This window comes from Peromyscus eremicus, chromosome 13, assembly GCF_949786415.1.
Source record: "Peromyscus eremicus chromosome 13, PerEre_H2_v1, whole genome shotgun sequence".
Classification (NCBI taxonomy): domain Eukaryota; kingdom Metazoa; phylum Chordata; class Mammalia; order Rodentia; family Cricetidae; genus Peromyscus; species Peromyscus eremicus.
Genome location: NC_081429.1, coordinates 47,746,572 through 47,769,508, shown reverse-complemented (window position 1 = coordinate 47,769,508; position 22,937 = coordinate 47,746,572). Strand labels below are relative to the sequence as shown.

The 22,937-nt window shown below is 43.4% G+C and overlaps 1 protein-coding gene across 2 annotated transcripts in view; it reads right to left on the bottom strand.

Moving 5' to 3' along the window:
* Ino80d (INO80 complex subunit D) overlaps window positions 1-22,937 on the bottom strand; it is a 61,173-nt gene that overhangs the window by 9,552 nt on the left and 28,684 nt on the right. For both annotated transcript variants that reach the window (XM_059277902.1, XM_059277903.1), the window contains 5 exons: window positions 21,291-22,021; window positions 13,519-13,627; window positions 9,765-9,989; window positions 4,603-4,712; window positions 1,745-1,878 (listed from right to left, as the gene is read on the bottom strand). In XM_059277902.1, coding sequence (XP_059133885.1) covers window positions 1,745-1,878; window positions 4,603-4,712; window positions 9,765-9,989; window positions 13,519-13,627; window positions 21,291-22,021 — 1,309 coding nt within the window. The remainder of the gene's footprint in view (window positions 1-1,744; window positions 1,879-4,602; window positions 4,713-9,764; window positions 9,990-13,518; window positions 13,628-21,290; window positions 22,022-22,937) is intronic.

The following is a 22,937-nucleotide window of genomic DNA, read 5'->3' as shown; positions in this document are numbered from 1 at the left end:
TTTAAATATATCTTAATTAAATAGGAAATGAATTCAACACTTCTACATGAAGTTTAGTATTCAAATTTTTCAAAACATGATGCTAACAAGGAACTAAACACAAAAGTTCTTGGTAAAGCCAATATGTTACCAAGGGAACAGACTAGGAAGGTGGCTTCTCCACTTAACTGTACCTTTAGCTAGTGACAAAGCCAGAACCACAAACCAGCCTCCCAGTCCATGGTACTGCAGCACCCACGGAACTGCAGTGTGCTCAGAACACGAGGCACTTCCTCGGCCTTGTGGTACAGCAGGTACCCGGCACAGGATCTTACAGTATCTGCTTGATGGGTGGAAATAAGCTAACCCAACTCGGAGGGGTTTGCTTTCTGTTTTCTATTCTGGCCTAAACCCAGAATCTTGTTCATGACAGGCAAGTATGCAACTACTAAGCTAACTTCGCCCCAAAACAAACCCATTGTAAATAGTTACATAATTCAAATATTTGACTAACCAAATGTGTCTCTTCTCCAAATTATTCCATGTTAATTAGGATTCACGATGCCAGCATTAACAAAAGCAATGATTAAGTTCAATAAAATTATAGAAAAGCTTGGTATTTTGCCTGAATTTATTAAATATCCAGATCATTCCCAGAACTGTGTATAAAAAGCAAAACTGAGCTTGAGAAATCTGCTGTGTATCAGAAAATGTGTCTTTATTATGTGTGTGTGTGTGTGAGAGAGAGACAGGGAATATGGGCAGGTGATTTTAAAAAGTGTCTTACCTAAGTAATTACAGGCTTAGTATTTTTCATCTGAAACACTGAGGGAGCACAGATGTTTTATAGTTTTTTAATATTTGCACAGAATTTGCATGTGGGAATCCTTACTCCAGGAATCTTAAAACCAAAATCTGGGAGGCTCCAAAACCTGTACTTTTTGGGTGTCATATGTCATCTTAGAACCTTATAGATTTGGGAGTTCTGGATTAGAAACATTCAAACTTTACTAAAAATTTCCTCAAACAGTGGGGGTTTGGTTTTGTTATAAAAAGGGTCTCAAATTCAAAAGGTCAACACAACATTTTGAAATTTTTTAGTCAATGGCAACACAGCACAGAGTTTCAAGTATTAAAATCACTGTTTTAAGAAGTTGTAGATTTTCAACACTGTACACAAACTCCTTTGTTACAAATAAATATTTATGCTTCTAAAAAAACAATAAATGGGACCTCTTGAAACTGAAAAAGAAAATATTCCAGCAGGACAGGGGAGTGACTGACAGTTGATGACTTCTGGGGTTGGTCGGTTCTCTTTAAGGGTGTGGTCCTCCCTAGGTGACCACGCTCCGGTGGCTGGCCCGACACCGTGCGTATATAGGCAGCACAAACAGAACTTAGTGGATGTCTGGGAATTCAAAGTCAGTATCATCTGTACAGTGAGTTCTGTGGCAGCCTGTCTCAAAAACAAAACAAAACAAAACACCACACACAAAGCTGGGAAGGGGTGGGAAGTGGTGGTGGTGGGGGGATCTGGGAGAAGTTAGAGGAAAGATTGGTGGGTGAAAATGTCACAATACCTTTTATGCATATGCGAAATTCCCAAAAAATAAAACATTTTAAAAGAGAAAAAAACATCAGTTTTTACAGTACTTCCTTAACGATATATATATATATATCTCATTATCACATATAAATCTCACTGCTTTCATTTCCCAGCAGGAATAGGCATTAACGGGCTGAGAGCCCCGACGGCAGAACTCACCATTTTTTTGGCATGTTCTTCACACAGGGGCGTCTGGTGTGTGATGTCAAACACTGGTACAGGGCACTGCTGTCCATCTGCAAACTTGGCCGTACAGCTGGAGAACAGCTGCTGAGAGCCGTTCAAGAGGATGTCTGGGGTTGGCAGTCAAGGAGGAAGCACACTGAGACCATTTAACTCTTCGGTGTCTGGATAACGGCTGCTACTTCCCCTACCTGTGTTTTATTAGCAGGAACTGTACTGTCTATAAAGTGAATGTACCCATCCAACTGCTAACAGGGAAAATGATAACAGTGACGATATCATCATTATTTATTAACTGACACTTCTGAAGGAGTCTACTCAGCTAGCAGGCTCTCAGGCACGTCTCCTTAATGGCCATTCTGAACTAATTTCTGTAATTTGAATAAACAAGATCATTTTCTTGTTAACAGGCTCCTAAAATTCCCACTAAAACCATTGTTCTGAAACCAGCACTTAATTTTTCTAGGTATTTTATTTTATCTGTGTGTGAGTGTTTTGCCTGAATGTCTAGATGTCAATCCCAAAATAGGAATGGACGGTTGTAAGCTACCATGTGGACTCTGGGAACTGAAATCAGGTCCTTCGGAAGAATAAGTAATAAGTGCTCTTAACTGATGAGCCATCTCTCCAGCCCCCAAAACCAGCATTTAAAAAGAAAACTTCTTCCTAGGATACTCACCAAGGAAAATTAGAATTTAAATAAAAAAAAAAAAACCCACCTGTCTAAGGTTGAATTTTTCAGTTCAAATTGCCAGGATCAAAATCAAACTCACAAATTAATGACAAAACTAATTTGAAATCAAAGCCCTATTGAAAACTGGAACGCCTACGGCCTTTTGTTTTGTTCCATTTGTTTCTTAGACAAGGTCTTGCAATGTAGCCTAAGCCAGCCTTAAACTCATGACTGTAGAGTAAGACTACCTCAGAAGACCACCACCACCCCCCAAAAAAATAAGAAAGAAAAGAGAAAAGAGACAAAAGAAAAGTCCATCCTCTTTGCCAATGAACTATTACAAGCTCTAGTTTCTGAGCTGAGGGCAGGGCTTGTTAGTAGGTCATGTTAGAAGCATATATGAGGCCCTCCATTCAATTTCCGGTACAATACAAATAAAAATAAATAAATAAAAAGACTTATTTTCTGTTTAGAAAGTCCATTTGTGTTTCCCCTTTGGCTTATACTTATTATATATAAACTGCTACAGAAGAGCCTATGGAGACACAATGTAAAGGGTAGAAAGGGGGCAAAAACTGAGCCTGAGAATGTGACGCCCACCTGGGGGACATGATGAGACATTGTTTCTAAGGAGGAAGGAAGGAAGGAAGGAAAGAGATGCACACCCATCCGGGGACACCACTGCAGATGAGTAATCCCAGTATCTGGCGGTTGAATCAAGTTTCAGGCTAGCCAGGGTTACGTAGTGACACAGCGAGGCTATAACCTAATTCACGATATCTCAAATACATTAATACAAAATGAAGATTGTAAAGTAGAGTACTGCTAATAGGAAATATTTTTAGCTGGATGTGTTGACACAAGCCTGTAACCTCAGCACTCGGGAGGTTGAGGAAAGACCACCACAAGTTCACCAGCAACTAGGGCTATATAGCAAGACCCTGTCTGAAGAAAACAAAAGTTAAGTATTTTAAATGCTACTCAGTTTAAAATATTTAATAAAAATGAGAGTTTTGGCCAAGTGAGATGGCTCAGTGGGTAAGGCTTTCTCTGCAAGCCTGCCGACTTCAGTTCAAGCCACAGAACACACATAAAGGTAAGAAAAAAGAAAATACTTTACACTGAGTTCAAGGGCAACTGGCTACTAAAACCCTACCTCTAAATAAATAAATAAAACAAAAAACAGAGTGCCAGGTGCACGCCCTTAATCCCAGCACTTGGGAGGCAGAGCCAGATGGATCTCTGTGAGTTCGAGGCCAGCCTAGGCTACCAAGTGAGTTCCAGGACAAGCACCAAAACTACACAGAGAAACCCTGCCTCGAAAAACCTAAAACCAAAAAAAACCCACCAGAAATACCTCAAGAGCAGCCATTAGCAGAACCCGCTTTGCCGCTCTGTGCAGAAGTCCGAGGCCTCAGCTCCGGCTCAGGTCCCAGTCCTCTCTCCCTCTGTGAGACAACCAAGGAGCACACGCTGATGCACCCGTGAGCCTCTCCTTTCCAAACTCAGTGTAGTGAAAGTGAAGTACAGACAAGTTTAAAAGCAAGCTCGAGGACAGAGCTAGAGAAAAACTCAGGACTCTGAAAGTTAGAAACTATGTAAACATTAGTCCAAACACGGAATAGTTTTTATTTCACAAGTTTCTTTTTTTCTCCCAGACACGGTAGTGATGTATACCTGGAGTCTCAGCAGTGAGGACACTGAGGCAGGAGACTCAAGAGTTGGAGACCAACCTCAACTCTACAGTGAAACTCTATCTCAAAAAGAAGCGTGGCAGGGAGCACTCACTTGACTTGAAAATGAAGCACAGTGGGAGAGCAGCTGCCTAGCATGTGGAGGACCCATGGGGTTAAAGGCACACAGCACACAGCCCCAGGGCTGGAGAGATGGCTCAGCGGTTAGGAGCACTGGCTGATCTTCCAGAAGAACTGGGTTCAATTCCCAGCACCCACATGGTCTGACACACAGCCTCAGGCCAGGTGGTTAGTGGTGCATGCCTTTAATGGGGGTGGAGGGTGGGGGCGGGTGTTAGGCAGAGGGATCTCTGTGAGTTCCAAGCCAGCCTGGTCTATGAGTGAATTCAAAAACAAAACAAAAAAAGCACACAGCCCCAAAGGAGTTAGTACCACCAATGCCTGCTTAATGTAGTTAAAAAGGATACGCTGGAAACAATGTCTGGTGAAAGGAAGGGCCTTGTTGGAGCACTGTTCACCCTTCACTGTTCCGCTGCATGCTGCTGGCTCCACCTCCTTCAACTTGGTCTGGCTGAAGCTAAAGAAGGAAAAATGCAAAATTCATTGGAAGTGTTCTAACAACCCGGGTAATTTTTGTTCTTTTGAACGTTAATCTGTCGTCTTAATTCCATGTGTGCGCATGCACAAGTACAAGCCACAGGACAACAACCCCGTGGAGGCCAGAGGACAACTCCAGGGAGTCGGTGCCCTCTTTCCTCCATGCAGCTTCTGAGGATCAAAGGCAGGCAGGTCAGTAGGCCAGACAGCAAGTGCTTTTCTTTACCCACTGCCCATTTCCTTTGGCCCCAGGATAAATATTCAATACTGTGTTTCTGCAACACCCACATTGTAACTACCTTTACTATGCACAGTCATTAAAACACAAGTATGAATTAAAGCAAGCAGGTATTACCATTACCAAATGGGTTATTTAGCTGAACTACTAACATTCAAGGCAAACAGCTACCCCACAGTGTTCTCAAATACATCTATCTGGTCGTTGGTTTTGATCTTGTTTTCTGAGACAGGGTCTCCCTGTGTAGCATACGCTGGCTTTCTGCCTGCACCTCCTGAGTGCTGGGATTGTATATATGAACACAGACACTCTCCCTTGGGTTTGTGGCTTGTTGTTGTTGTTTGTTTTGTTTTCTTTGGAGACAGGGTCTCTTTGTGGAGCTCAGGCTATCCTAGAAGGCACTATACAGCAGCCTGGTCTCAAACTCACAGCAATGCTGCTTCAAATTCCCCAGTGCATAACCCACATCACAGGCATAAGCCACTATGCCCAGCTTGTGGGGGTTTTTGTTGTTGTCAAGTGATGAAGACCTTGAAGCAGACAGACCTTCTTCAGTACATGACATCTTACACAGATTCTCCTAAGCCTCATCGACTTCTCACTTCTAAAGCAGAGATAATAGGCACCTTGAGCTGGCAGGGCTAGCATGAGTAGAGAGATGGGACACACCTATACCACCCGTGGAAACCAGGGGGGTACACAGTACTCCACTGAGGTAGTTTTCAGTCTACTGTTATCATGACCATTTGGCCATCTAGTGCCAATGCACAGTAAGTCTAAAGACACCTGAGTGCATAACTGGAAAAGGGACCGTGAACATGAGGAAATGATTATGCTATATATACATCCTTCAAAATGTGCTCAATTTGAACGTATGTATAAAGCTTGCTAATTTTGCAACTCCATGCTTCATTATTTAAATTCTATATTCACTTCGGATCACTTGGCATATGAGTATTTTAACCTTTATCAGTAGGCAACGTCTGCAATAGGTCCTAGGTTCAGTCACCAGCATGGCATAAGCCAGGCACTATGGTGTAAGCCCACAACAGTAGCACTCGGAAGGTGCTGGGAGCAGGACTGGGAGTGCAAGAGCAGCCTTGGCTGTGAGACTCTCAAAAACAAAGCAAGAATTTTAAGAACCATCAAGATGGCTCGATAGGTAAAAGTATTTGCCCCAAATCTCTAATCTGAGTTCGATCCCCAAAACACACATGGTGAAGGAGAGAACTGACACCTGCAATTTACACACACACACACACACACACACACACACACACACACACACAATTTAAAAACAGAAAAAAACCTCATAAAGGTAGAAAAGCGGATCATTAGAATATTAAATATTTTGCTGGGACAGGTGGCATGGGCCTTTAATCCCAGCATTCAGGAGGCAGAGGCAGGCGATTCGCTGTAAATTGGTGGCAGCCTGGTCTGCAATTCCAGGCCAGCCAAAGCCTGTCTCAAAGCAAACAAACAAACAAGAAGACTATTCCATTTCCTTCTTTTTTGGTGGTGCTGGGTTTGGCGCTAACACCACATGCATGTAGACAAACCCTTGGTGACTGAACCACACCTTCAGCTCATAGTCACAGTATTTCTACACTGCTCCTAAAAAAGATGTTTACACTATTAACTTTAGCCTATAAAAACAATGCATAATTTTTTTCCTAAGGAAAGCTGGATTGTATTAGCAGGTAAGACCCAAACTGCTTGGTCTAGATGTTTATACCACATGGTACTCAATATAAAACAGATAATTTCTCTGAACACTTTAATAATCTACTAAGCTATCTGCCAGGCCTAATGTACAATATATTTCCTTGTTTCTTCCTTTCTTTTTTGAGGTCTCATGTAGCCTAGGCTGGTTTTAAGTTCAAGTTCACTAAGTAGCTAAGAATGACCATGAATTCCTGACCTACTTCCTAAATTCTAGGATTACAAGCTTCTGTCCATCTGTTTCTCTGTCCATCTGTCTCTCTCTGTATGTGTGTGCGTGCACACACACAAATGTACTTGATTTGGGGGGAGCGAGCATGTCACGGCACATGCATGGAGATCGGAGGACAATCTGAGAAGTGGATTCTATGAACTGAACTCAGGCCGCCAGGCTCGCAAAGCAATGGCTTCCCCTGCTGAGCCATCTCACTGGCCCTGGTTCATTGCTAATGTCACTTTATGGTCCAGTTTACCAATCTTTCTCATCAACCCAGTCAGAATTCCATTATCTCTACAGGTAAGTTATAACTATGTTATTAAATAATGATACCATCCAAATGGCCCTGGAAAACAAAGAGAATTACTAATGTTTCATTAATCATGGGTGACATGATCAATGACAAATGACACCAATCAGTCTAAAAGCTGTTTGCTTTGTTTTGTTCACCGATACTGGGAATTGGACTTAGAACCTCATGCATCCTGGTCAAGTACTCAACCACTGAACTACATCCCCCAGCAGTCCAACTTGGTATTTTATAATTTGGTAAGACTTATCATTAATTAAAAAAAAAAATCACTAAAGTTGTTTTGGAAATTGTTCTGAAAACTAGTGCACTGCTATACCTGGATTAAACCAAAATGCAAAAGTCGTAATACAGTTTTTCACATTACCAAATTGCCTCAAACTCAATTCACAGACCCCACTTACATCTCTGACAAGATTACTATCATGTATTAGAACTGAGGAATACAATGCCCACGTGCATAAATGCTTTCTACTGGAGACACAATTTCCCTGATATTATACAGGTGACAGCTTTCTCATAGTGTTAGACTCTATTAGTTTACAAACTCTTGAGCTGAGTAAACGGTCTGAATGGATAGAGAACAGACCTCTGCGTGTTAAATTCTGTTCATCCGTTCATCACCTGGAGCTCCCAGGACTAAATACACCTTGCTTCTGCATCTACAGAAATGACTGCCTAGAACCGGAGACTTAATTAAGAGTATATAAACTAATACTTCTCAATATCCAATAGTCTAATCAGTGACATATTTTTTGTATATTAACTTACTCTTTCCTACATTTATGCACTTTAAGTTATTATCACCCGAAATTATAAAAACTAAAAAGAATAAAACTTTCTAGTTAGCTATTCTAAATTTGAGAAGCAGCTCCCTAGGTGGGCAGCAGGGGCACATGCCAATAACTCCAGCACTTGGAGGCAGACAGTTTACTATAAGCTTGAAGCCAGCCTGGTCTACATATCTTGAGGCCAGCCTGGTCTATGTATCAAGTTCCAAGCCAGGCAAGGCTACATGACAAGACTGTCTCGTGACAAAAGAAAAGAAAAAAAAAGACATTTCTTTAAAGTGAGATGTTTAAGAAATTTTTAACTCAATTCAATGCTTTAAATGTGCATTTCAGATAAAACTGTAAGACAGTTATAACCACAATAAATACATAGATTTCAGAATTATGTATAAATAAGATTAGAAAATTTAACTTAAGGTTTTTGTTGTTGTTGTTATAAATAAACTTTTTGTTTGTTTGTTTGTTTGTTTGTTTTTTGAGATAGGGTTTCTCTGTGTAGCCCTGGCTGTCCTGGAACTCACTCCGTAGACCAGGCTGGCCTCAAACTCCGAGATCCACCTGCCTATGCTTCCCAAATGCTGGGATTAAAGGCTTGTGTTACCATGGCCTGGATTATAAACTATTCGTAAAAGGTATATAGCTGAATTATTATTAAAATTTCTTCACCAAAACAGCATAAAACTGATTTCTATTATGCAGATTTTTATTTAACAAATTGTGCAAATACTATAAAACCACATTTTCAAATGAATCTTTAAGAATGTAGGACAATGCTATGACATACTCTTTAGAGGAAAAACTGGTCACAGATCTTTCTGTTTTGTGTGGTTTTTCTTTTGTTTGTTTATGATGTGGTCTTACTCTCATGTAGCTGAGGCTGGACTTGAACTCATGACCTTCCTGTCTCAGCCTACACAGTGCTGGTATTCCAGGTGTATGACACCAGACCAGACTGACAAATAACTTTTCAACAATACAGGTCAATTTTATCTTAACTATATAAAACAGAGATAGTCTAAGGACGGATTTCTGTATTATGCAGTCACTAAAAATCCAGGAAAAACAGTACTTAGGTGACTGAGAAAGAGGAGCACAAATTCAAGGCCAGCCTGAATGTATAGTGAAAACCTGTCTCAATAAACAAACAAAAGAACAAAAAGACACGTAATCAATTGTGTGAACACCTAAGGTAAAATACATATTAAAAGAAAGCATATAAAAAGAAAAGGCATAACTAACACAAATAAAAATATATTTTTATTATAAAATGAAAATACTGTTTACCTTTATGGTAAAAAATATATAACTTTTTTAAAACTGTAATTATGTCTTTAAATAACAGGAATATTTTAAGTGTTCAATCTTGTCTTGTTTTTAAGACAGCCAATGTTCTCAGCCAGAAGAACCCGTGTCTGCTACGTCCCAGCACTCAGGAGGCTGAGACAGGAGGATCCAGGGTGTGAGGCCAGACGGGATGACACCGGCTCACAAAGCACACCAGCAAGAGAAATAACAGTCTCGAATCCCTTCAATGAATAAATTCTAATGAACTAGGGGGTGAAAGAACCTGCAAACGCTACCACTTCAGTCAGCTCGGGGCAGTGTTAGCCACCACCCAGGCAGCGCTCCTTCTCCACAACAAAACCAAATGCAGTGCGCGACCTCACACAATGCCTAACCTATCCCTCAAAGGTGATACAAAGCAAAGTGGGAGACAAGGCCTGGGGTCGTGGCCTTGCCTGTGTGGCTCTAACCTGGCTCGACCGCACGCAGCTCTCCGCAGTTCTTGGATCAACTGGCCCGTGCATTCAGGCTCTCTGCTGGCTGCCTGCAACAGCGCTTTCCTAAAAGTATGCCGGCATTTCTTTTGTCGAGACTCTGCCCGCTCCAGGCGGCAGAGGTGCTTGTATTTCTGCTGAAAGTAAGTGCAAAGTTGGGTCACCCTGGAGCTCCTGCTCTCCACGTCATCGTCATCCGACCTGGAAAGTGCAGGGAGAAGGGTGGAAACTGATTACACGGGAAGTTCATACAAGAAAGGGGAAATGAAAAAAATGAGCGAGGGTTGGTGAATGCACAGGTTTAAAACTGTTCCTGTGGCACTGGAACACAAACTCAATAAACCCAGAGAGATTCCAGGAGCACGGAAAACAAGTACACAATTTCAGGCGGCAACAGGGCAGGGCAGGTGCTCATCTCAGTGAGCCTTCAGCAGGCACAGCAGCACCAGGGCAGGACATGAAGGACAAGCATTTCTTTATCTTGGCTCACTTCAAGGATACAGACATCGTACCTTCATGAAAAACACAGCCACCCCAGAAACACAGCAGTCACCTCTAACAACACTTACAAAGAGCCTTTTACACATTCTGGTTCAAATCGCCTTTTCTCCTCAGTGTGAGTGTGGTGTAGGAACCATGAAACTACCATTGCAGCTACAGAAGCATCGGAACTGCTTTCACAGGCCAGGGTTACAGTTTCCTACCACACTAATGTGACTGACTGCCGATTCCAATTCAAGTGTTTGCTGGAAAGGATGCTGAGGCAGGTGTGTCTCTGTGAGTTTGAGGCCAGCCTGGTCTACAGAGTGAGTTCCAGAACAGGCAGGGCTATGTAGAGAAACCCTGTCTCAACAAACAAAATGGCTAACAAGGGGCTAGAGAAAGAGCTTGGTGGGAAAGAGCATTCACTGGACAACCATAAGGACCTGAGTTCGGATCCCAGAACTAAAATGAAAGGGAACAAGTGGGAAGCTGGAGAGACGGCAGCTCATGGGTAGGAGAATTCGTTCTTGCAGAGTACCTGGTTTTCATTCCCAGCACCCCACGGTGACTCCCAGTACCAGCCACAGCCTCAGTTGCAGCATACCTCAGCCCTATTCTTACCTCCTTGGGTACCAGGTGTGTATACGGTGGACACAGATACACACATGTAGGCAAAACACTCAAACAACAAAAGAAAGAAATCTTAAAAAACAATGGGTGTGGTGCACACACCTATAACCTAATGCGTGCACACAGGGACTGCTGGGACTTGTTGACAACCAGCCTTGCCCCAGGCTCTCCAAAGAAACAAGGCAGAGGGGTAGAGCAGTACACCCAGTATTCTCCTCTGGCCTCCACCAGGGAGACCGAGGCGCGTGCACACATGTATGTACGCACGCACATACTACACGCACGCACATACTACACTAAAGCTGGGCAAGTAGTAAGATAATTATCTGTTAAAAGGAGGAAAGTGAAAACCAGAGAACCAGGGTCGTGTGGCCTTCGAGGCAGTCAGGAGTGCGAGCTGTTCCACAGAGGAAGAAAACCAAGGAAAGCTCTGAGTCTCAGACAACAAAGAGCATCGTAACAAGTCTGCGAGAACCAAAGGCAGAGACAGAATGCACATGGCTTCCAACCAAGGGCAGTCAAGCCCACAGCCCTGAGGGTCAGTTCAGGAGATCCTGGGAATTAAACCAGAAATCGCTCCCACCCCATCCGTTCCTCGTTTCTTACGCACTGGGCAGAGCATTCATTTAGGCTAACTCAGCCTTTGCAGAATGAACCCCAAACCTCTGCAGTCAAGTTCCTGGACCTGAGGCATGACTGAGAGGGGCCGTAACTAACAACGCTGAGCCTGACAGCCCTACTGCGTTCCAGCTCAGAGAGCACACGAGTAGGAAGGAAGCAGTCCTGACGGGCAGGACCTCTGGCATGACAACACTCTCTAGAGGCTGAGGCAGCTACCGTATGGCGGACGAGCAAACCAAGGGCAGGAATGGATGTATATGCTAGTGCCACTTACCGACACTCCAATATCCGGCTAACCCCGTGTTCCGCGTGCAGACAAAGCTTGGGACTCTAATTTGCTTCCATGTAGTCTCAGTTTATAATTAGTCCCTACTGAATCATTTTCTACTTCCTGTTGTACTGTCTATCATATTTTCAGTCCTACAAATTCAAGAACCAAAAGAGAAACTGGACGTCCATCCAAGGAGGCTGTGAACTTCTAGGGGTGGATCTGGCGCCCAATGTCCAGCCACATATATCCACATAAGACCTGAGAAAGCTTAAAAAAATAAAAAGGGTTCTGCCGGGTGGTGGTGGCACACGCCTTTAATCCCAGCACTCGGGAGGCAGAGCCAGGCGGATCTCTGTGAGTTCGAGGCCAGCCTGGGCTACCAAGTGAGTTCCAGGAAAGGCGCAAAGCTACACAGAGAAACCGTGTCTCGAAAAACCAAAAAAAAAAAAGGGTTCTAAACACACAAAAATGGAGCCAAACACGGCTTCCTACTCTTGTGTCTCCCATGCTGGCCGTGGTAGAGAGACATGTCTCCCGGCAGCTGTCTGTGGGCCTGAGCTGCCAGTGCGCCATGAACTGAGCCACAAGGCAGGTTTAAGGTTTTGCTCATGCAAACAGAGAAAGTTAAAGATACACAGTTAAGCAAGTTCAGATGGAAAAAAAAAAACTCTAAACAGGTTACAGTGTGTTTAATAATGTGCACAGGCTTAAGGGAAAAAAATCAGGTACAGATAATCATAGAAAAAATAGTTTAAAAATAGTAAAGTCTTTAAAAACAGAGTAGAGTGTAAAGTAATAAAAAAAATAAGCCACATAAGGATGGAAAATACACAGGGAGTCTGCATCCTATATGGTGTCTTGTTAACTCTAAATTTTTTAAATGCTAATGTACAAAAAACAATAGCTGCTGAGAGACATTGGATTATAGAAACTGCTAAATTAAACCAACCTATATATTTTTAAAATGTCTTAACTTCAAAATGGAAGTTGGACAATGTGTTGCATTGGGGGAGGAGGTCATGCTTTTGTTTCCACAGGAAATGAAAGGCTGTGGATTCCTTCCAGATTAATAGAGATCAGATTTGAGCGGGGGAGACCTCCTGGGTGTCAGCTACAGACATGGGGAAGGAAGCCAAGAAAGAATACAGGACAGGTGACATGGGAACAGCTCTGAGATTAAGACGAGACATGATTAATCTTGTTGGCTACAGAGTCCTCATGACTTATTATTACATGCCATCCTTTCATATGGCAGGCATAGAGATTTATATTACAGTTTGGTTACACAGTCCAAACGGACTTATAAAGTTGACAGATGCCTTTTACCTGCTCAAACATAAAACAAAAAATCATCTTCAACTGACTGGTGCACACTGCACATTCCATACTGTGTTAACGTAGATGTGTGTGTTACTTTTGAAAGTTGATGTGTTTTCAGAGCAAGGGGACCAGACACCAATGAAGGGACGGTGTCAGATATCAAATGAGCTGGCCTCTATTTTGTTGGATAGTTATGTAAACCCCAAATATTTAAATAAATGATTAGCTCAGGCCATCAGCAATATTTTCTGGCCCCACCAATAAAGATGTCACTTGGCTTGCTCACAGTGCACCAACTGAACTCTTTATATTGCTAAAGCAGTCACTAAAATAAATAGTTGAACATTCAGTATCTACAGATCCTTGACAAATGCCTCCTTTATAAAGCACACTGGGAAAGCTTACGTGTGTCTTTCATATCTGAGGGTTTCTCGGATGGACCATGCGACCTGATATGGCGAGGCCTGATCTGAGTCCTCCAGCTCTTCTCCGCTCTCTTCAGACCAGTCCAGCCCTGCAGCAGACAGTGGGAATGACAGGTTAGGCAAAAAAATAATTTACCTGAGATTTGCACTGAGACTGGGGAGACGGCTCATCAGTAACAAGGCACTCACTGCCGAGCCTGACTACCTGAGTTCGAGCCCAGGGACCCACATGGCAGATTAGCACCAACTTCCACAAGCTGTCCTCTGACTGCCACACGTGTGCAGTGGCACACATTATCCCTATCAATAAATAAATGTAATGAAATTTAAAAATAATAAAACCCAGACAAAAAAAAGCTGGTCTACAGAGCGAGATCCAGAACAGCCAGGGATATACAGAGAGACCTTGTCTGGAAAAAACAAACAAACAAAACCAGGCTCTTCTACAGTCTGTAGCTAAGAGGTTTGATGATAAAATTTATCCCAGGATGGCCTCAAACTTTTGGTGGTCCTCCTATGGGCTGGGATTATAGGTGAAAGCTACCATATCTTGCTAATCTGCGTGTGTACATGTGCGTGTGCATGTGTGTGCGTGCGTGTGCGTGTGCGTGTGTGTGTGTGTGTGTGTGTGTGTGTGTTTGCATGTTTCTGTGTGCACAGGGCACATGTGTGTGGCTGTGCATGTAGGTGCATGATCATTTGTGTGGAGTGCATATGTCAGCCTCAGGTCATTCCATAAGGGCCATCCACCTTGGTTTTTAAACTGTTTCTTAGTAATTTTTTTTTTTAATTTGGAGGGTGTCACGCACATACACATATGTGGAGATCAGAGGACAATCAGCCTGGTCTACAGAGCTAGTTCCAGCACAGTCAAGACTACACAAAGAAACCCTGTCTTGAAAAACAAACAAAAAAATTGTTATCTATTTTTTGTCCTTGATTAAAAAATTACAGTGAAGCCAGGTGGTGGTGGCGCATGCCTTTAATCACAGCACTTGGGAGGCAGAGGCAGGTGGATCTCCGTGAGTTGAAGCCAGCCTGGTCTACAGAGTTCCAAGATAGCCAGGGCTACACAGAGAAACCCTGTTTCAAAAAAACCAAAAAAAAAACAAACAAAAAACAAAAAAAAAAAAAAAGAAAAAAGAAAGAAGGAAGGAAGGAAGGAAGGAAGGAAGGAAGGAAGGAAGACAGAAAGAAGTGTCTAAAATATATAAGGCCTTCAAATGAACTTCACTTCTATTCTTTACAAAAATGTATGATGATGCACACTCAGCTTTCAAAACATGACATTTGGACAGTAAGGCTGTGCTGTACTCCAAGAATGGACTTCATAATATACTTTGTTAATCACTTGGAAACAGCACAATCAAAGAGACTGAGCTCCCAGTACATATATGAGGTAAAATTATTCAAGTATCAAAACATTATACATTAAAATGTTAAAAAGTCATACACTAAAACAATGTTTTAAAAAAAGGCCATCAAGGTCAAAGCTGTAATGTAGCTTACCTGGGACAGGGCATGGCTAGAATGCACAAAACGCTGAGTTCAATCCCAACATGACCTAAAACCAGAGGTGGTGGCACATGCCTGTGATCCCAGCCCTTGACAGAAGAGGTAGGCGGATCACAAGTTCAATGGCATCCTGAGATTCATGAGACCCTGACTCCAAAACAGAACAGTAAAAAAGGGTAAGGAAAGCCAGACACAGTGGCTCATGCCTTTCATCTCAGCATTTGGAAGGCAGAGGCAGGTAGGTAGATCTCTGTGGGTAGGAGGCCAGCCTGATCTACATCCTGAGTTCCAGGCCAATCAGGGCTACCTGGTGAAAGACCCTGTCTCAAGAAAAAAAGGGAGGGGTGAGCAAAGTAATGTATATGTCCAGGCAAGAAAAAGTGCCAATGGAGTCACTCAGCAAAAATGGCCTGGGAGACATCAAGACGGTATGTTTCTCCATGGTCAAACTAACTGTCAGCAAAGCAAACCTTGATCTTGGCCTCACTGTCTCCTGTCCTAACATAACTGATAGAACCAGCCCAGACGGCCCATAAACGTGAACCACAGTCTGGCTTTTTCTTAGTGTTCTTCACTGACTTGAATGCAGACTGGGAAGGGTGACCAGAGCGCATTACAATATCTGTTTTCTCCAGAGTCTTCCATCTCTAATATGCTTAGATTTCAAAACACAAAAAAGCAAGCTGGGTGGTGGCGGCATTTAATCCCAGCACTCAGGAGGCAGAGGCAGGCAGATTTCTGTGAGTTCTAGGCCAGCCTGGTCTACAGAGTGATTTCCAGGACAGCCAAGGATATACAGAGAAACCCTGTCAACAACAAAAATCCACAAAAAAGTTAAATGACTTCTGGTAAACTTCACTTTGTTCAAAAAATGAGTCAGGCCCAGTAGAACAGTCTGTAACCTCGGCACTGGGAAGACCAAGGAAGGACACCAAATTCAAGGACTAAAGAGCCTACACAGCAGTAACAACAAACGAAAACCCAGGAGCTGGCAGGGCCGCTTGTCACGGTGCCCGAGGTCCTGAGAACCCCCGCGGAAGGAAAGAGACAGCTCTCCCTAACTGTCCTCTGACCTCAGCGTGTGCTCCACAGCACCCGTACACTCGAGGGCACACAGACACACACCATCAATAACGGTCCCCAAAACAAGTCACAGTGAGGAGGAGGAGGAGCCTTCACAAGAATATGAACTTTGTGTGAACAGCTCTAGTGATCAGTAAAGGCTTCAATAAAAATAGATGAAAAGGCAAAGAAATAAATACAAAATATACTGGTTCATAAAACATAGACAAGAATTCAGCTATATTACTAATACTGTCTGTAAAGCCCAGAGTCCCTAAAACTTTCTCAGGAGTTCCAGATGTCAACGCTACTTTCAAACTCTGACTAAGACACTGCTTGCACTTACATGCTTACACACTGCTTGCACTTACACACTTACACCTGCATGACACTGAGAACAACGTGAGTGCAATGGTGGGCACTGCTGCTGCCTCACCTTGAGTCGGCCTCGGGCTCCTCACAAGGTGCCTCTGGCCGGGCGGTGGTGGCGCACGCCTTTAATCCCAGCACTCGGGAGGCAGAGCCAGGCGGATCTCTGTGAGTTCGAGGCCAGCCTGGGCTACCAAGTGAGTCCCAGGAAAGGTGCAAAGCTACACAGAGAAACCCTGTCTCGAAAAACCAAAAAAAAAAAAGAAAAAAACAAGGTGCCTCTGGGCGCTGGAAAGATGCACAAATGGCAGGAGCGTAGGGAGTCTTACTACAAGTGCTCTTACTTGTTACAATGATTCACTCCGTTACCTCTCAACCCCAGAACTGTCTAGCATGCTGGATGAATAAGCAGGAAACCTCCACGAGGCTCCTCTGCTGTGTGAGCAAAGACTGATGATTGCTTTAGTTGTAACTTGGATAAACTGCTTTCGTTTCATTGAGTTTAGTTTTAGTTTAGATTATCTTAGTTTTGAGGTACAGTCTCATGTAGCCTGGGCTGGCCATGAACTCACTCTGTAGTAAAAGATGACCAACTCCTGATCCTCCTGTCTCCAGACATTTGCCCTACACAGGTTTATGCAGTGCTGGGGATCAAACCCAGTGTCTCGTGATTACTGGGTAAGCATCTACCGCATGAGCTAGCCCACAGTCCTTAGGATCATTTGTTTTCATTGATATGTGTGTGTGAATGAACGACAGAGTGGAGCGCACTGGAGGAAGACACCCTCTGGCTTCCACACTCACATGCACACGTGCACTTGCATGTATGTGTGCACACATACATACATGTACTACACACAGAAAGAGGAAAAGAGCTGTTGAGATGGCACAGAGGTTAAAGACACCTGTTGCACAAGCCGGATGACCCAGTTCCCTCTGACCTTCACATCTGCATCACAGCAAATGCTCTGGTTCCCTTCCCCCACATCATTCATGCAACTCTATTTTTCATTATATATTTTAAGGAAAAATTAAAGATGTGACAGTAATTACTTTGCTGCGAAGCTATAACGCTACAATGCTTTAAAGTAATATAAACTAGAAATAACTTAAATTCAGCCATGACAAATTATACTATATGTGAAAAAACTATTAACTTGAAAATATATTATGAAGATTTTTAAAGAGGTTATGAATAAGTATTTACAACAGGAACTCAATTTAACCTACTTTAAAGAATTTACCAAGGTCCTAACAAACGGGTATTTAATAGATTTGGGGATATTTTGTTATTTTCTACTTACTACAGTGCAGAAGTTTTATTCAGATAATTTAGTATCAGGTGAAATAGTTTAGAGTATAAAAGAAAGCCCACCACTCTCATTTACAATAAAATAAAACCCTCACTCCATTCCATTCCATTCTCCATGGGTCAATGTCAACAGCTTGGTGATGTGTACTTCACCTGTCCTCTGGAACAGGCAAACATCTCTCCACACACATAACAGTGGGTACACTGAGGCCCCAGGCAAACATCTCCCCACACATAACCAGTGGGTACACTGAGGCCCCTGCTCGCTTCCTTTTGTCTCCTTACTTTTTACAGAGCAGAGTCACATAATTCCTCTTGACTCTCTTCCACCAGTTAAGTCATGCTAAACACAACCCAGTCAGACAACATTCACTCTTCACAACAGCTGTGTAACCGTGTGTAAAACATGTATGCATGGGACTCATTCAAGATTCTCATTGGTTATTCTTAGATAGTGTCAGACCGCTAATTCTGTAAGTAATGCTACAATAAACTACGCACATAGATTCTTACATTTCGATATTTACTGCTAGGATGAAATCGCCAAATTGAGCTTGATAACTATATATATAATATTAAATATATAAACTATATAAAACATATATGTATTTGTGTGTGTATAGTTCTGTGGGTTTTATTACTTTATGTGTACGAGTGTTTTGCCTGCATGTACGTCTGTGTACTATGTGTATGTCTGGTGCCCAGGGAGGGCAGGAAAGAGCATCAGATCCTTGATAGCTAGAGGTACAGATAAGCCACCATGTGGGTACTGGGAATCAAACTCAGGTTTTTTCTGTACAGTTTTATTTTTAAGATTTTTTTTGTTTTAAGAGTATGTAAGAGTATGCCACATACTCTTGTATGCCAGAAGAGGGGACTAGATCCTTCGGAACTGGAGTTACAGGGGACTGTGAGTCTCACAAACTCAGGTACTCTGGAAGAGAGGCAAGTGTTCTTAACTGCTGAGCCACCTCTCAGCAGTTAATTTTTTGAAACGGGGTCTCACTCTTCAGCCTATACAGGCCTTAAACTCAAGTTAAGCCTCTAATTTCAACCTCCCAAGTGCTAGACACAAATATGAGTCAGAAGCCCCAAAATACTTTTTTGTTGTTGTTTTTTGAGACAGGGTTTCTCTGTGTAATTCTGGGGCCTGTCCTGGATCTCGCTCTGTAGACCAGGATCTGCCTGACTCTGCGTGAGCCACCACCATCCCCCGGCCTCCACTCATATTCCTTCTGCTACTCACATTCTTTACTGGCATTTCTACTGCTACCATATCAAGCAGATAAAGAATTCTTCCTATAGGTAGAATTTTACCCTCATAACACATTGAAAACTATGTTCTAGGAGCGGAAGAAGAGTGCTCAGCAGTTAAGAACACATACTGCTCTTGCAGAGGACCTGAGTTCAGTTCCCAACAGCCAAGGAATCCAACTTCCTCTTCTGAGCTCGGGCACCTGCACTTGAGTGTGAACAAACCCACATAAAGACACAGATACCTACAGATAATTAAAAATAAAATAAACCTTTAAAAATATGTATTATAGCCAAAGGCGGTGGTAGCACACCTTTAATTCCAGCACTTGGAGACAGAGGCAGGCGGATCTCTGTGAGTTCGAGACCAGCCTGGTCTACAGAGTGAGTTCCAGGACAGTTAGGGATATTCAGAGAAACCCTGTCTCAAAAAACCAAAAAATCAGAACTTTTATCTGGTTCAATGGTAAAAAACATTTACTAAAAAAAAAAAAAACTTGAGCCGAGCAGTGGTGCACATAGCTTTAATCCCAGCACTTGGGAGGCAGAGCCAGGAGGATCTCTGTGAGTTCCGAGTCCAGCCTGGTCTACAGAGTGAGATCCAGGACAGGCACCAAAACTACATAAAGAGACCCTGTCAGGAAAAACAAAATAAAACAACAACAACAACAACAAAAAAAAAACAACTTGAATTCAATTCCCAGATCCCATGATGGAGAGAATCAACTCCTGAAAGCTGTTCTTTTGACCTCCACACATATTCATGCTTACAACACACACACACACACACACACACACACACACACACACACACACACCCCATGAAATTAAAAAATACAAGTTTTGGGGGCTAAAGAGATGGCTCAGAGGTTAAGAGCACTGACTGTTCTTCCAGAGGTCCGGAGTTCAACTCCCAGCAACCACATGGTGGCTCACACCCATCTATAATGAGATCTGGTGCCCTCTTTTGGTGTGCAGTCATGCATACAAACAGAACACTGTATACATAATAAATAAATCAATCAAAAAAAATTAAAAAAATAAATAAAAGCTTTATCTTTTCTTATTTTTCAATTATGAGAACTATCACCATTTCTTCAATGATGTTTTTGGGGGTTTGGGTTTCACTACAAAACCCCGACTGTCCTGGAACTCACTAAGTAGGCCAGGCTGGCCTCAAACTTGGAACAATCTTCTTGCCTCTGCCTCCCACGTGATGGGATAACAGTCATGTGGCACTGTGCCTGGCTTGTTCACATAGAAGACAGACCTATGATCACAGAGTAATGGTGTTATCACAGTAAGACAGTGATAAAGTGTCCACAGTCCGCACAGTATAATTAAATGTACCAAGGCTAAAGCGGGAGCATCCTTTGAGTTAAGAATTGGCAGTCTATGCAACATAGCAAGACCTTCCCTAAGATACCAAGAACACGCAGATCCTGATCTTAGAGGATACAACCAAACCCAATCATCTTTTATACATTGCTGTAAGTATTAACAAAAGCTATGACTGTCTCCATGCTCAGAAAAGCAAAGCTAATCAAACTTAGCACATCACCAACAAAACAAAAACAAAAATACAAAGTAGAAAGGGGACGGGTAAGGGAGAAATGGGTTCACTGGAAGAAAAGGCAATGGGGGGTTAAATATAATGAAAATACATCATATGCTCATATGAAATTATCAAAAATCATTTTTAGGATTTCAAGAATTTAATTTTCAAAAGTTATGACAGAAATTCTAAATGGCCAATAGACCCGTGTCTATTCACCAGGCATCTCCCACGCAGGAGCAGCCCCATGTCTATTCACCAGGTATCTCCCATGCAAGAGCAGACCTGTGTCTATTCACCAGGCATCTCCCATGCAGGAGCAGACCCAAGTCTATTCACCAGGCATCTCCCATTCAGGAGCAGACCCAAGTCTATTCACCAGGCATCTCCCATTCAGGAGCAGACTCAAGTCTATTCACCAGGCATCTCCCATGCAGGAGCAGACAGGTGTATTCACCAGGCATCTCCCATGCAGGAGCAGACAGGTGTATTCACCAGGCATCTCCCATGCAGGAGCAGACAGGTGTATTCACCAGGCATCTCCCATGCAGGAGCAGACAGGTATCTATTCACTAGGCATCTCCCACACAGGAGCATGTTCACTGTGAGTGGTCTCCTGGAATACACAACACTGTGACAGACAAGTCAGGCAGCCAGAGATACAGTAAAGGGGAGGCCAACTCACCTAAGTGAGGGAACAGGTCCGCGTCCAGCTGCTGCTTTTGGGTACACAGTTTCACCAGTCTCTGCAGTCGGCTTATACAGGACAAGTGTGGAGAGAAGGCGGTGGCTTTCATGAGGATTCGGTCAGTCCTGGGGGCGTCTGAGATGGGAGCCCGACTGGATGGAAGGAGGGGCAGAGGCCTCTTGTGAGAGGCCTGCCTCGTTTGTGCTATAGAGTGTGTGGTGGGGGCCACTCCCTGCATTGGTAGGCTGGTGTTCTGAGGTTGAGGTGGCTTGCAGACTGAACCCTGCGGTGGCGCTGGAGGTTTTAAAGAAGTGGATAGAGGTGACAGGTGGGCGTGCGGCTGCGGAGGCGCGGGAGGGGTGCTAAAGTGCTCTTGCCGAACTTTCAAAATCTCCGTCTCTCTCTGGCGCTGCCGGTTCTGCGCCAGCTTGCTCTGCAACTTCCTTCTCACAGCAGCCCCTTTCTTCAGGTCGTCCTCTTCCTCGTTGAAAGCAAAGGGGTCTTCCAACTCGGTTTCCAGGTAGTGGAGAGGAACCCTTGCCCCAGGTGGAGAGAGGGACATGCTATCCAGTCCATTGGGCATCTTCAAGGCCAACGTGGGCACCGTCAGGCTGAACGCCATGGCATCCATCTGGTGCCTGACCTTCACCTCATCTACCGGGTCATTCTTTTTCTTCCTCTCTTTTTTCGGGATAAAGCCGAGTACCTGCAGGTGGCTGCTGCAGTACCTGAGAGAGTGCACACGGGTCAGAGAAGGCTCTTCACACACACACACACACACATACATGTAGAAACGCACACACGCAAAACCGGAATCCTGATACACTACAAATCAGACAGCCAGACCAGGTGTGGCAGCACAGGCCTGTAATCCCAGCACTTGAAAGGTTCAAGAGGATCAGGAGTTCAAAGCTAGCTTGTAGACCCTATCTTTAGAAACCACAACAAAAACAGTCATACAGCCAGCCAGCCAGGCGGTGTGGTGGCGCATGCTTTTAATCCCAGCACTCGAGGCGGAGGTGGGTGAATTTCTGAGTTTGAGGCCAGCCTGGTCTACAGAGTGAGTTTCAGGACAGCCAGGACTACACAGAGAGACCTTGTCTTGAAAAACCAGCAAAACAAAAAATTTACAGCTGGAAATACAGTAGCACAAGCCTGTAATGCTAACACTTAGGAGAGTTAGGCAGGAGGACCATACGTTCAAAATCAGCCTGGGCTGCACAGCAAACGCTATCTCAAAAACGAAAATGGGAAGAGCAACTGTCATTATTCCCAAACCATCCCCAACTGAGGTCTACGTAATTTTGATAAGGCGCATGATTGTTCAAGTGCAGAGGTCACCAGACAAAAGCAGGTCTGTCCACCGGTCAGCGGCCTGGACAGCAACTTGGCCGCCATTTCTCACACAGCTTTGTTCTTCTCTAGTCACACAGCATACAAAGTAACTCATCAAAAGTCTGAAAAATCACCTAAAAGTTTCTTATGGAAAAAAGCATTATATTCCAATGCTACTAAAGTTCCTGGACAGTCTCCAAGGTCATGTAACATAACCCTGACATGTGCCACACACACCAAACACATACCCACACACCACACACACAAACACCAAAACATACACACATACACACACACACCAAATACATA